This window comes from Convolutriloba macropyga, chromosome 4 (genome assembly GCF_964194025.1).
Source record: "Convolutriloba macropyga chromosome 4, txConMacr16.3, whole genome shotgun sequence".
Classification (NCBI taxonomy): Eukaryota; Metazoa; Xenacoelomorpha; order Acoela; family Convolutidae; genus Convolutriloba; species Convolutriloba macropyga.
In genome coordinates this window covers 27,200,926-27,214,896 of record NC_134471.1, presented here as the reverse complement: position 1 = coordinate 27,214,896, position 13,971 = coordinate 27,200,926, and the positions used below count along the sequence as shown (strand labels likewise).

Sequence of the window (13,971 nt, the reverse complement as noted above, 5' to 3'; positions counted from 1 at the left end):
ATGCCGACAATTTTTAGGTGCGGGGGGAGTTAGGTGGGGTGGGTGGGTAGATAGATTGGGGAGGTGGGTAGTGCTGGGTGGCGGGGGGATAAGTTGGGGTGCTCGGGGGGGTAGGTAGGTGGTGGGGGGTAGATACGTGGGTGGGTAGATAGGTTGGGTAGCGCAGGGGTAGTTGGGGGGGGTAGGTGGGGGTAGCTAGGTGAAGGGAGGGGATAGGTTGGGAGGAGGCGGGATGCGGGGGCGGTAGGTACGTGTTGGGGGGGGGGGGGGGTAGATAGGTGGTGGGAGGGGGGGGTAGATAGGTGGTGGGGGGACTGTGCGGTGTAGTTTAGATAATTAGGGGTGACTTATATAGGAACAAAAAAATCTCAAAATGACCTCTTCACCTTGAACATTACCAGCACTTCCTATTTACTATACATTACAAACGAAGCTACTGTTAAAGTCCAATAATCGAAAACAGAAGTCAACAATCAAAAGTGGAGGTAAATGCTCGAACAGAAAGAAGTCAAAATTCAAGTCATGAACAAACTTGCTTTTCGCTAAAAAAAACATAGCCGGTAGAATACCGGAAACGACTCGAATCGTCGTGCATTATAATTTCCAACCTAACCTTACCAAAATCAGAACATCAAAATAGACAAGAGAAAAAAAACAGAAGTAGCCCAACAAACCACATTAAAGTGTTTTAAAAATGCCGACAATTTTTAGGTGCGGGGGGAGTTAGGTGGGGTGGGTGGGTAGATAGATTGGGGAGGTGGGTAGTGCTGGGTGGCGGGGGGATAAGTTGGGGTGCTCGGGGGGGTAGGTAGGTGGTGGGGGGTAGATACGTGGGTGGGTAGATAGGTTGGGTAGCGCAGGGGTAGTTGGGGGGGGGGGGGGTAGGTGGGGGTAGCTAGGTGAAGGGAGGGGATAGGTTGGGAGGAGGCGGGATGCGGGGGCGGTAGGTACGTGTTGGGGGGGGGGGGGGGTAGATAGGTGGTGGGAGGGGGGGTTGTGCGGTGTAGTTTAGATAATTAGGGGTGACTTATATAGGAACAAAAAATCTCAAAATGACCTCTTCACCTTGAACATTACCAGCACTTCCTAATTACTATACATTAAAAACGAAGCTACTGTTAAACTCCAATGTTCGAAAAACAGAAGTCGACAAACAAAAGTGGAGGTAAATGCTCGAACAGAAAGAAGTCAAAATTCAAGTCATGAACAAACTTGCTTTCCGCTAAAAAAAACAGCCGGTAGAATACCGGAAACGACTCGAATCGTCGTGCAGTATAATTTCCAACCTAACCTTACCAAAATCAGAACATCAAAATAGATAAGAGAAAAAAAAACAAAAGTAGACCAACAAACCACATTAAAGTGTTTTAAAAATGCCGACAATTTTTAGGTGCGGGGGAGCTAGGTGGGGTGGGTGGGTAGATAGGTTGGGGAGGTGGGTAGTGCTGGGTGGCGGGGGGATAAGTTGGGGCGGGCGGGGGGGCGGTAGGTGGTGGAGGAAAACCCCAGAGGAAGTTCCTTGAAACCTGGGGCAGAAGGAACTCAAAAAATGACAAAAAAAGTGAAAATCAGTAGAAAATTGCGTGTTTTTAGCGATCGGTTGTTCGCCAGTAGCCACGGGGGGGGGGGCACCGGGGCTGATGAGGAGGGAGACGGGGGCGCAACAGTGCAGTGGGGGGCAACAACAGCGAGGTGGGGGTGGGGGTAATAGTGTGGGGGGGGGGGTCGACAGTGGGGGTGTCTTCAACCTCTAAGAACCACCCTACACACCATAATTCTCCAAAACAATTTGAGCTGAAACAGAGCTGAGAGGCTCGAAGAGAATTTAATGCCCTCTGGGCGCTACCTGTTTATCCCGTTTTTGAGGACCAAAAGTCAAAAGCGTCAGACGAAAAATCGGTCAAGCGAAAAAACGCATTTAAAAAAGAACGACAGGACTATTATAATTGCTACAAACTTCGTTTGAGAGCAATTAATAATGATGTTGAATAATGTTTATGTTCGATACTCTCGGCTAATAGTTTTATAAGCAGATGTCTTGTACACGTTTATGAATTATCGAACAATTGTAATCCAGCTGTTGACGAAGGGAAAGCTTCCATGTATTTCTATTCAGGTTAGCTCCCAACAAATTCACTATCGCAAACTTACGAAAGCACCAAAAATATGATACTGACCTCTCAGCATTATCGCTTCGCCGTGAACCTGACCCTAAAAAATCCTGCTGTAACTTTTGTCGGTTGTTTTCACTCAGATCATCGTATCTGATTTCAAGAGACATCAAATCCTTCACTTCAATGTCCTGGGTCTCTTTATTGTCAAAATGAGACGCAACTTTTGTCGGTGATGCTCTTTCCTCTCTACTTCGATTCAAACTTCCCGGCGGATCATAAGAATAGTCATCCTCGTCTTCGTAACTAAAGTTACTGTTCATCCTGGGCTGGCTGGGATAATCGCCGCGATCACGGCCTCTGCTAGAAGAATGTGGGGGCCCCTGACGTGAATAACCCAATCCGCGACCACCACGCCTCACCTCTAAAGATCTCGACTGGGGCGCGGCGGATCTTCCAAAGTTATCCATAGTTGGTGACCCCAGTTCCTTAATCGGTGCTGGTGGTAGTGGGACGTCTTTCTCCCTCCTGGGTTTTCGGTAACCGTAAGAGTCGTCGCCATAATCATCATATGCATTTTGTCGTCTCTCCTGTTGCGGAACATACCCAGGAGTTCGATACTCACGTTGTTCCCGATTCCTCTCTTGAAAATTTGACCCGTAGCCACTTCGCCTTTCCTTGGATTGAAAACTTTGTACCGGCTTGTGGGAATCAAATTCTCTATCATCATCACCCCACTGTGAATCCCCTCTATTGTCATATTTGTTGCCAGGACCTTGTCCAGTTGTTGCCGACTCCATGTTACGTTTGGAATTAAATCTCGCAGGCGGAGGAGGATTTTCTTTGTCCTTTGCTTCATTATTACTCGAATCATCATCGTCATTTTTTGGTGTGTGGAACAAGCTGGCAGCTGATATAGCTTTGTGCTCCTTCCCTTTATCTTTGGGCCGTTCCAGAATTTTCACCGGTTCGTCTGCTGGTTTTTCACTTGGATCTGGCTGGCTACTGTCAGTAAGCATCACTTTTTTGGTTCTCTGCACCCTTCTGGTCCTCACTTCTTCTTTCGGGGGTGGCGGTGAATAAGCTGCTGCACTTTCCTCTACAGGAGAAGGCGCTCGTTGGCTCTGGGGCGTTGGGAGCACTTGCACAGGTGATTTCGCATTGGCCGTGTTTTTGTTCATGACCGGGGCTTGAATGGACATAGGAGACTCGGCAATGGAAGCTGCACCTTCCGGAGGGGGTCTGGGTATGCTTTCATTTGTGGTTGCTGCGGATGTGGCTGCCGGTGCTCCGGTCATATCAGCAGGGGGCAATGGCATGGCCGGCGGGAATGGGGGTTGCATTGGAAACGGGAACCTGGCTGCCATAAACATCTGGTGGTACTGGGCCCATAGCTGCTGCTGGGCCAACTGGTTCATAAACTGTGGGGGAGGTGGAGGCGGTGGGAAGAACATCGGTGCTTGAGGGGCGGTAGCGGTGGTCGCAGGAGCTGCTGGAGGGTTCTTCATTAGCGCACTGTTTTCTGGTCCCTGTAAAAAGTTACAAAAACTTGACAACGGCGTGAATATAATGTATATAACCAGGTCCGAAAATCTCGGAAATTTTAAGGAAATAAAGGAGAAGTTATTTGGTGTGTCTACATTGTCTTAACAGAATTCAAGTCAAAATAAATTAGGCTTTTGGTAATATTATTGTCATTATGTTTTTGGTAACCAGGTAATCACCAAACAAATGTACCAAGGAAAAATGATTTCGTATATCATTTCCCAAATCCGATATACAGACTTTGTTCAAGCCGTCTATAGAATTCGCTAAATTCAATTCCGTGTTTGAAAATGTAAGAGCACAATTCAATTGGAAGGAAAACAAATACACAAGTGATGCTAGCCTTAAAGTTCATTTGGACTCCTCGCATGGCATCAGCTGCTGCTTTTCCACTTCCGGTGGACCCTTCGGAGTCGTATCTATTGCGTAGATTGGACTGCTGCGGTTGCTGGCTACTGCTGTTCACTCCTGGCCCTTGTCTGGTACCAGAATTACCACTGCTATTGTTACCCATCCCATTCCCACCATAACCACCACCACCACCACCTGGACCACTGTCGTATCGTCCCATCGAGTTTGAGCCCAATTGTGACTGGTGTTGGGGTGGGGGTGGCGGAGGGGGTATTTTTTCCCCACTGTTGAATCGCATCTCGTCTCTCTTTTGCATGCCTCTCTGCTGTTGGTTCATTTCGGATCCACGGAAGAAGCCACTGAAAAAGTACGGAATGAGCGACGCAAATTCAAGTAACCAAAAACTTCGAAAAATGTCAATAAAAAACGTGAAGATAGCACCTTGACTAAAATTCAATCTCAAAGAGTATGAAATCTGGAGACAGAAAAATTTTGCAATCATCGACCCCGTAAACCATAAAGTAATGCTACAAAAACTATTTGTTTCTTTTTTGTTTCAGATGCTTTGGATGTCAAATTGATCAAGGAAACAAGAAGGACTACCAAATTGGGAAAATAGTTAGTTCCACATCTCAATAGGCAAAACAAAATACTATTAGCACACCAACGCGCATTAGTTTTATCGTCACATTTTCATGGAAATAAAAATTCAAAAGACTTGGAGACTCAAAACCACAATGCACATTTTAATCCAAGCTACTGAATTTACAACATACGTTTTATCCTCGTCTTTTCCCATCATTTTGTCGTATCCCTGGTTTCCACTGTAGGCCCTGCTGTGTCTATCCTGCTGCTGTTGCTGCATCTTGCTCGAATCATGACTCAAGAAGTTGCTGGCGCCAATTCCTCCACCAGTTTGATTATTACTGTTATAACCAGTCTGGTTATTGCTATTATTGCTGCTGTACGTCTTGTTAGAGGGTGGGAAGGGAGGGTTCGAGGGTGCGGGGTAGTTGGGGGGTCCTCGATTGTTTCCATAATCAGGTGCATGGTTACTATTCACACGTCGATTATCGAAATCCGGTCTCGAATTCATGCCACTCATGTTTCCACTCTTGGGTCCGCTGTTATAATCGTTATTTCTATTCCTCGTATCATAGTTGCTGTTCACAGGTCCGGGGCCTGATCGGGAGTCGTAGAAGGAGTTGCTTCGGCGGGCGTTCGAGTCTCGTTCGGATGGTTGAGGGTTTCGGTCGGAGTTTGACTGGAAGAAAGGGTCCATTTTTCGGCTGTTCATGTTTGAATTGAATTTTTCGGGTCCCCGCGCTGACGAGGTTTGGAAGAAATCGCCACTTCTTCTGTCATTCTAAAATAAAGTGCCCAATCAGTTTCAATAAACAATTTTTTTTGCTTATCAAGGAAATGAGAGCAAACACATTAGACACTTCTGCGGTTTTTTTCTTGCTCTTGTATATAACTTGTCAGCTAAAACGGCAACTTCCTACGCGGCCACAAAAACAGCTTAAAAGTTTAGCTATGTTCAAAATTGATAACAAAAATAAGACCCTCATTTCTATCCTGCTTCGGAGTAGAATTGATGCAGCACCAAAATCAGAACATGCAATTTTTAAAATGCCTCCAGCTTGCAATGCCAGATTTTTTTGCCCGATATTTCTATATGCAGTGCCAGAAGTTAAACGGCACCACACTTTCACAATGCGTGTTGTAAAATGGTAAAAAGACTCTTAAGAAGTTACTTGATATTTTCGCCAACATATCGAACCATTACACGTTGTCGATCAATAAGAGAAGTTCTGTGACTTGAGCAAAATTTCTGTACCTTGTCAAAGTTCTCCTTGTTGGATAAATTGCGCCTATTGTTGTGGTTAGTGTTATCTGCATTGTTGGCTGATGTGTAACTTCTCTGTTGCTGTTTCCTCTCCTGTTGTTGCTGCTGCTGTTGTCGGTTGTCAGAAGATGCCCCTGAATCTCCACCTTCTTCTTCGTCACTGAACACTATCTTCTTGTTGTAGTCAACTTCACCAGAGGCACCTAAACTTCCAGCTATTATTGAAAACTCTTTTGCTATCCGTATTTTCCTCCGACGGGTACTTACTGTATATAACACAAGTTCTACAAAATGTCATTTGTATAAAAATCTGTGACATCAGAAAGAAACAAGTAAATCACAGCGAATATTAATAATAATAATAAATTGTTTCCATCAGTCAATAAGTAGCTTTTCACAATTACCTGTACAAATACAATCACATATTTGACTGTGGGAGAGCACTATTGGGCCGATGGCCCGTTCTCAAGTGTCTCGTTCAGTTTATCTGGATGAAAGTGATTCAAAATAAAGAAAGAAAAAAAAGAGTAAGCACTATTTTTCAAGGTACCATTAAACCATATTCTAACTAAGGCGCTTGAAACTTCTTTTGAAAATTTTTCGCCCTTCAACGTCAAGTCAGAAAATCTTTCCGAGTCCAATATAAAAATTACAAAATTTAAAACTAATGGGATATACAAAACATTCTGACAAAAAAAAGTTTTCAGATGAAGTTCTCAAATACCCATCCATCTATTGTTCACGCTAACACGATGAGCTTAAAAGAAATTCCTCAGAAAATGCCAAAAATGGAAGCCTTCAATCTCGTAGTAGCGAAGCAATGTGGTGATTACATTTTAAAACATCTGTTATTTCACATAAATGGTGTGATTACTTTTGAAAAAACTGATGGAAGTCAGATTACGTGAAAAATCTTTGACGAGGAAAAAGCAAGATAAATCAGCAGACAAAAAAGAGCATCAAAAAATGAAGAAGTCGCAGGAAATAAGCATCAACAACAACACCAAGTCAAACAAATTGCTAATATGCAAATAAAAACAAAAGCTATAATCAGACTGACAAAGACATCAGACGTTCACTTAATAACAAATAAAAGCACTCAGTAGATAAAAAATGAGATGTGGGAGAAGTTCGAACAAGCAATGTCTTGGGAACTTCGGAGAATTTAGGAAATCTGGGTCTTTAGCTCTTTAGTAGCAAAATTTTCAAAAAAGAATCAGGGAAGGGACTAAATGATAAAGTGCAGGTCACATCCACATTGAGAGAAATTTTTCTGACCGAGATTTTAGCTCAAAGGTGTTCATTTTCTTTTAAAAGGTAATGGAGGTATTTTTATAGACGAGACAAGAATAACTTTTCTTGAACATAATCAACTGACTTCAAGCAAATTGCTCTCAAACGACTAGCAAGAGGTTGGCTATGGCAGACGTTACAAGATAAGTGAGCCTATCTTATCTGGTTGAGGGGCGTGGATGACAGAGGGATATAAGTGTGATATCAAAACCCCAAAAGAATGCCCTTTAGCCGGTGAAGTTACGCCTACAGAGCAATTCGGTGTGTGGTGTGAGCGTGCATACTTCGAGAGGGAGGAGAGGGGCTTCCCTTTATTCGCACCAATATTTAAGTCTCCTCAAAAGTTTCAGTGAATCGCATAATTCGAGATTAGTTAAGGCTCTTAGAGAACCACTCCCTGAGCCAAGCCCTGAGCTTAACCAATTTATCCCGTTTCTCAAGATGAAAAATCGCGAAACTTTGTTGCTCAGACAAAAAAAAATCGGCAGTATGAAAAAACGCATTAAAAATAAGACGAACGAACGTTTGCAAACAATTTTGAAGTAACAAAATCACCTATAATGGAAAAAAGTCTTCAAACTGCACAATTTTGCTGACGTTTAGATGAATTGATGAAAACTTAAAAAACCGACAAACCTTCATCAAAATGCTATCAAAAGACAGGAGTGAAATGGCTTAAATTGTGGACTTCCTATAAACTCATTCCTTGATCAGCAGTTTCGTCCATACGTGTTCTTATAGATTAGTAGTTAATCTCTATCAGTAGTGCACCGCAACTTGAAGATTGCGATTGAATAGGTGACTTGTTTTTCTAATGAGAAGTCAAAATCCGAACTGTCAAAAGAAGTCAAAATCTTCCTTTCCTAAATCCGAACTGAGCGTTTTGCCTTAAAAACTTCTGTAATGAGGGTAAGAGATATAGGAACAGGCACAACTAAAAAAAACTTGTTCACCAACATCTAAAAATTAGACTGGCTGCTAATTTTGATAAAGTCAGACTTGTATTCCGATAACTTCATCAATTTGACGAAGCATTTGTATATCTCTGTCAATCACACCTTTTGAGTAAAAGTCAAGATGGGAAAAAGTTAGCAACACTTTTTTAGTTCTCGATTTTACGTTTTCCGGGGCAGGTCCAAAAATTGATCATTTTTTGTTTTAAATGCGTAAATTGAATAGCACTTTTAGCATTAGATTCTAAACCAAAATGCAACATCTAGAGCTTTCAGCATTTTTGCGTTTTTAAGTGATTTCATGGAACGAGAAAATCGTTTAACAAAACGCTATTTAGGTTACGAGAAAATCAAGCGTGAAAAAGTCACTCAAGAAGTGAAATCGAAAGAATGTTCTAAAACAAAAGAGCAAAAATGGTCAAGAGAAAAATTTGCATAAAGACACATTTACAATTGCCTCAAACTTCATTTGACAGAAAATAATAATCTGAGACACACTGTATAGCGTAAAATTAATCTTCGGAGGCCGCTTACCTGCCCATCCGTCAGCATCTTTGTCTAATTCCACAATTTTGTCTAATTCCCGCGAGTCTTTATTTGCAGATGGTCCTTTCCACTCATCGCGCTTCGTGCGGAAAACGGGAGCTGATCCACTATTAGACTTCTGCATGTTTGACTTCATGAAAGATGGCTTCATGTCAGGATAGTGACTGTATTCCGAATCTTGTTCCACGCTGTCATTGGAGGGTTTTCCTGACGGCGTCTCTTCCCGGTCCTCGAATTTTCCACTAGCTCCTTGCTTCCAACTGGGTCTATTCGGCTTAAGTGAGTACGATGAAGATTCTTGCTGTTCGGGCTTTCCTCCAGAGGATAAAGTTGGAAACTCATTGGGGTTAGCTGTTCGTACAGGGCGTTGCGAGGAACTAGCCCCGGCATTCGGATCAGACCATAACTTAGTGTTCGAATTTAAAAGACTTGCTGGATAATTTGAGCCAGATGATCCATCTCCTTTTCTGCTAGTTGCATTATCCCCATCTTCGGCCGATTTGGCCCAACCACTGCCGTCTTTTGGAACTAATTGAACATCAGGATCTTCGCCATAATTCTCAGTTCGTTTCGATTCAATATGAGGTTTCGGAATACGTCGTCCAGATACCTTACCAAGGCTAGCAAGCCCGGGCTTGGAATAGGGGACGGGCCCCTTTCCTGCCTGATCTAAACCCTTATTCTTGAATGCTGATGTGGAGATGCTCTGAAATTTCTGTTTTGACCCGCGCAAGTCGGGTTTGTAGGATCGGGCATTCTTATCGGACATACTTTATACGCAATCATCAGCGATATTGACTTAAATTTACATCAACATCAATATTAAACACACTCTTCTGAAAGGAAATAACGATTTCACCTACAGTCTCAATACATAGATGTTTAGTTTACCAAAAACATTCCAGGATATTCATATGTCTTGTACGCATGTTCATTTTAAAATTTTGTATTGCAATTTTGTCTCAAATTATTTCTTTAGATTAACTTTTCTGTGGAATTCAGGAGTGTAAAGAGAGACCGCATTTTTCAGATACCTCAATGCAAGTGCTATTAAGTTCCGGGAACATTGATTTTCAAGATTTTCCGGGAACTCTATCTTCTAAGTGTGACACACAATGCGCACGATCACTGGTGTCTAGAAATTGAGATAAAATTGAAAGCTAGAAAATGAAAACTAAATATCAAAATAAAGATGCACTGGGTGGCTATGAACAAAGAATTTCTGATCCACCCAATGGACGGAATATTGAACCCCACTATAAAACAGCGAATATTTAAAGTAACCGCATTGTATTTTAAACTTACAGCAATATGCTAGGCTCTAGGAGCCACGACTGAGGTTGAAATATCACTGTAAAATTAGTTGTTTAGCCTCCTCTCTCGCACAACACTACTAGTATTAAAAACCTCAGTAACACGTTTAGTACTACGGCAGCCTCTGAGATATAATTGGGCTGCTGAGGGAAACTCATCTTTGTCCGGATGTTACAATGTATGACAAAGAAAATGAAAACGTGAAGTGATCTCGGAATTTTTGAGTCAGAAAATTAGAATTGGAGCCATAACTGTGAAAAACGAGTTTCCAGGTCCAAAGCCTTCTTCTAAGTAATACGCAACACATCAATCAAAAAGCACTTAAATAAGCCATCAGAACGCTTTCATGATCAAACAAAAATATCATTCAAAATTAATCTGCAAAAACCTGAAACACCGTAATCGACAAACTAACTAGGCTGCAAAATTTTGTTTTCTAAGCAAGAAATGTGAAAAAGCGAGAGATCTGCTAATACAGACAAAGATCCTACCAGCTGAGCTGATAATAGCAAAAATGTCGCTAATCAAACTGCATTTTGACATCTCCAGACCAGAAAAATCTGAGTTTTCTTGGGTATCTGAGCCTTCATCAAAACAATCGAAAAAAACAATTCAAAATTAGACAGAATGTGAAAACCAACATTGGAATGGATTCTATCGTTCGTCAATCCGTACAAAAAAGGAATAGTTTACAAAGGTATCTTCGTTAAGCAAAATTTGAAAATAGTTTTTTAGAAAACGTTTAATGATCTCTTGCTCTGACAGCCTGAAAAATTCTATGGAATAGTAACAAAGGAGCCTTTAATAGTTATATCATCTTAACGAATAAAATAATCGGAAAAAAACTATATAAAATGGATCTTTTCCGTTTGTGCACCCCCAGCTCGGAAACGATCGGCAGGGAAACCCCCCAGAACGGCAGGGAAACGCGGAAATTTTTCCAAATTCAAACTCGGGATCAACTCCCCTCAGTTTCTTACTGTAAGGCCACATCAACAACAACAATAAGAACAACAGCAATCCGTACTAAAACCGAATAATTTACAAAAACATCTTCGTTTGTTTTAAATATCAGAAGCAATTTTAATTTGACAAATTGGTTTCTTTTCCAAAAAAATCTTCGGTTGACAAAAGAGTAACTAAGGAGCTTTTAATAGTTGATTTTTTAAAGAAAACAATCAGAAGAAAATTATATAAAAGGACTGTGTAAGAAAGTTGGGGTCTTTTGCTTTTGTGCACCCTCGCTTAGTGGATGCACATTTAGATGTATAAAAACAGAGGGTTATAGTTAGAATAAACTACATGGTTACTTCAAAAAATATAAAAATTAATTGTTGCAACAAGGAAATTAGAATTGTAACCATATGGTTAGATTTGTTGGAAAGAAACAAAACTTGAAATCATATAAGCAAAATTATTAAAATCTATCAATTTTTCGAATTTTTTACGATTGTGCCCCTCCCCTTCCTCCGAAGTACGTTTTGCACCTACCAGTTACAGAGCATATGTCATTACGCAATAAATCAATATGTAAAAACATGGCACGTGCATCTAGGGGTGCACAAGTAATAATTATATTAATCACAGCGTCAATATTTTTATCATTATTTTGATCTGAAAATTCTGAAATTTTTCCAGGGTATCTGAGTCTTCATCAAAATACTCGAACAAAACAATTCAAAATTAGGCAGAACGTCGAAACCAACATTGGAATGGATTCCATTGTTCGTCAATCCGTACAAAAATGGAATAGTTTACGAGGACATCTCCGATAAGCAAAATTCAAAAACAGTGTCTCAGAAATTGTTTAATGATTTCTTGCTCTGACAGCATGAAAAATTCTATGCAATAGTTACTAAGGAGCCTGTAATAATTATATTCTTAAAGAAGAAAACAGTCGAAAGAAATTTATATAAAAGCGCTCTGTAAGAAAATTGGGATCTTTTCCTTTGTGCACCCCCTGCCCGGAAAAGATCGGCAGGAAAAACCACCTGAACGGCAGTAAAACGCGGAAAATTTTCTAAACCCAAACCCGGGATCAACTCTTATAAATAAGTTTCTTACTGTAAAGCCAAAACAAGAACAGCGACAATAAAACAACAACAGCAATCGGTACAAATTGGAATAATTCACAAAAATATCTTCATTTGTTTTAAATATCAGAAGCGATTTTAATTTGACAAATTCGTTTCTTTTCCAAAAATATCTTCAGTTGACAAAAGAGTAACCAAGGAGCTTTTAATAGTTATTTTTTTAAAGAAAACAATCAGAAGATATTTATATAAAAGGACTCTGTAAGAAAGTTGGGGTCTTTTGCTTTTGTGCACCCTCGCTTAGTGGATGCAAATTATTTGCACCCCTAGAGGCACGTGCTATGTTTTTACACATTGATTTATTGCGTAATGACATATGCTCTGTAACTGGTAGATGCATAACGTACTTCAGAGGAGGGGGGGCACAATCGTAAAAAAAAATCCAAAAAATTGATAGATTTTAATAATTTTGCTTAAATGATTTCAAGTTTTGTTTCTTTCCAACAAATCTAACCATATGGTTACAATTTTAATTTCCTTGTTGCAACAATTAATTTTTAAATTTCTTGAAGTAACCATGTAGTTTATTCTAACTATAACCCTCTGTTTTTATACATCTAAATGCCAAGTAATAATTATATTAATCACAGCGTCAATATTTTTATCATTATTTTGATCTGAAAATTCTGAAATTTTTCCAGGGTATCTGAGTCTTCATCAAAATACTCGAACAAAACAATTCAAAATTAGGCAGAACGTCGAAATCATCATTGGAATGGATTCTATTGTTCGTCAGTCCGTACAAAAATGGAATAGTTCACGAGGACATCTTCGATAAGCAAAATTCGAAAATAGTGTCTAAGAAATTGTTTAATGATTTCTTGCTCTGACAGCATGGAAAATTCTATGCAATAGTTACCGAGGAGCACGTAAAAAATATATTCTTAAAGAGGAAAACAGTCGGAAGAAATTTATATAAAATGGCTCTGTAAGAAAATTGGGATCTTTTCCTTTGTGCGCCCCGAGATCGGAAAAGATCGGCAGGAAAAACCCCCTGAATGGCAGTGAAACGCGGAAAATTTTCTAAACCCAAACCCGGGATCAACTCTTATAAATAAGTTTCTTACTGTAAAGCCAAAACAAGAACAACAACAAAAAAACAACAACAGCAATCGGTACAAATTGGAATAATTCACAAAAATATCTTCATTTGTTTTAAATATCAGAAGCGATTTTAATTTGACAAATTCGTTTCTTTTCCAAAAATATATTCGGTTGACAAAAGAGTAACCAAGGACCTTTTAATAAATTTTTTTTAAAGAAAACAATCAGAAGAAATTTATATAAAAGGACTCTGTAAGAAAGTTGGGGTCTTTTGCTTTTGTGCACCCTCGCTTAGTGGATGCAAATTATTTGCACACCTAGAGGCACGTGCTATGTTTTTACGCATTGATTTATTGCGTAATGACATATGCTCTGTAACTGGTAGATGCATAACGTACTTCGGAGGAGGGGGGCACAATCGTAAAAAAATCCAAAAAAATGATAGGTTTTAATAATTTTGCTTAAATGATTTCAAGTTTTGCTTCTTTCCAACAAATCTAACCATATGGTTACAATTCTAATTTCCTTGTTGCAACAATTAATTTTTATATTTTTTGAAGTAACCATGTAGTTTATTCTAACTATAACCCCCTGTTTTTATACATCTAAATGCCAAGTAATAATTATATTAATCACAGCGTCAATATTTTTATCATTATTTTGATCTGAAAATTCTGAAATTTTTTTGGGTATCTGAGTCTTCATTAAAAAACTCGAACAAAACAATTCAAAATAAGACAGAATGTCAAAACCAACATTGGAATGGATTCCATTGTTCTTCAATCCGTACAAAAATGGAATAGTTTACGAAGACATCTTCGATAAACAAAACTCAGAAATAGTGCCTCAGAAATTATTTAGTGATTTCTTGC

At 39.9% G+C, this 13,971-nt stretch overlaps 1 protein-coding gene across 1 annotated transcript in view; it reads right to left on the bottom strand.

The window, feature by feature from the left end:
- Positions 1 to 9,518, bottom strand: part of LOC142337566 (uncharacterized) — a 30,847-nt gene extending 21,329 nt beyond the window's left edge. Inside the window, exons 1-5 of the mRNA XM_075386891.1 lie at positions 8,637 to 9,518; positions 5,848 to 6,059; positions 4,784 to 5,373; positions 4,000 to 4,366; positions 2,178 to 3,640 (exon numbers count right to left, since the gene is read on the bottom strand). Of these exons, the coding sequence (XP_075243006.1) occupies positions 2,178 to 3,640; positions 4,000 to 4,366; positions 4,784 to 5,373; positions 5,848 to 6,059; positions 8,637 to 9,417 (3,413 nt within the window). The 5' untranslated portion in view covers positions 9,418 to 9,518. The remainder of the gene's footprint in view (positions 1 to 2,177; positions 3,641 to 3,999; positions 4,367 to 4,783; positions 5,374 to 5,847; positions 6,060 to 8,636) is intronic.
- Between the last annotated feature and the right edge of the window lie 4,453 nt (positions 9,519 to 13,971).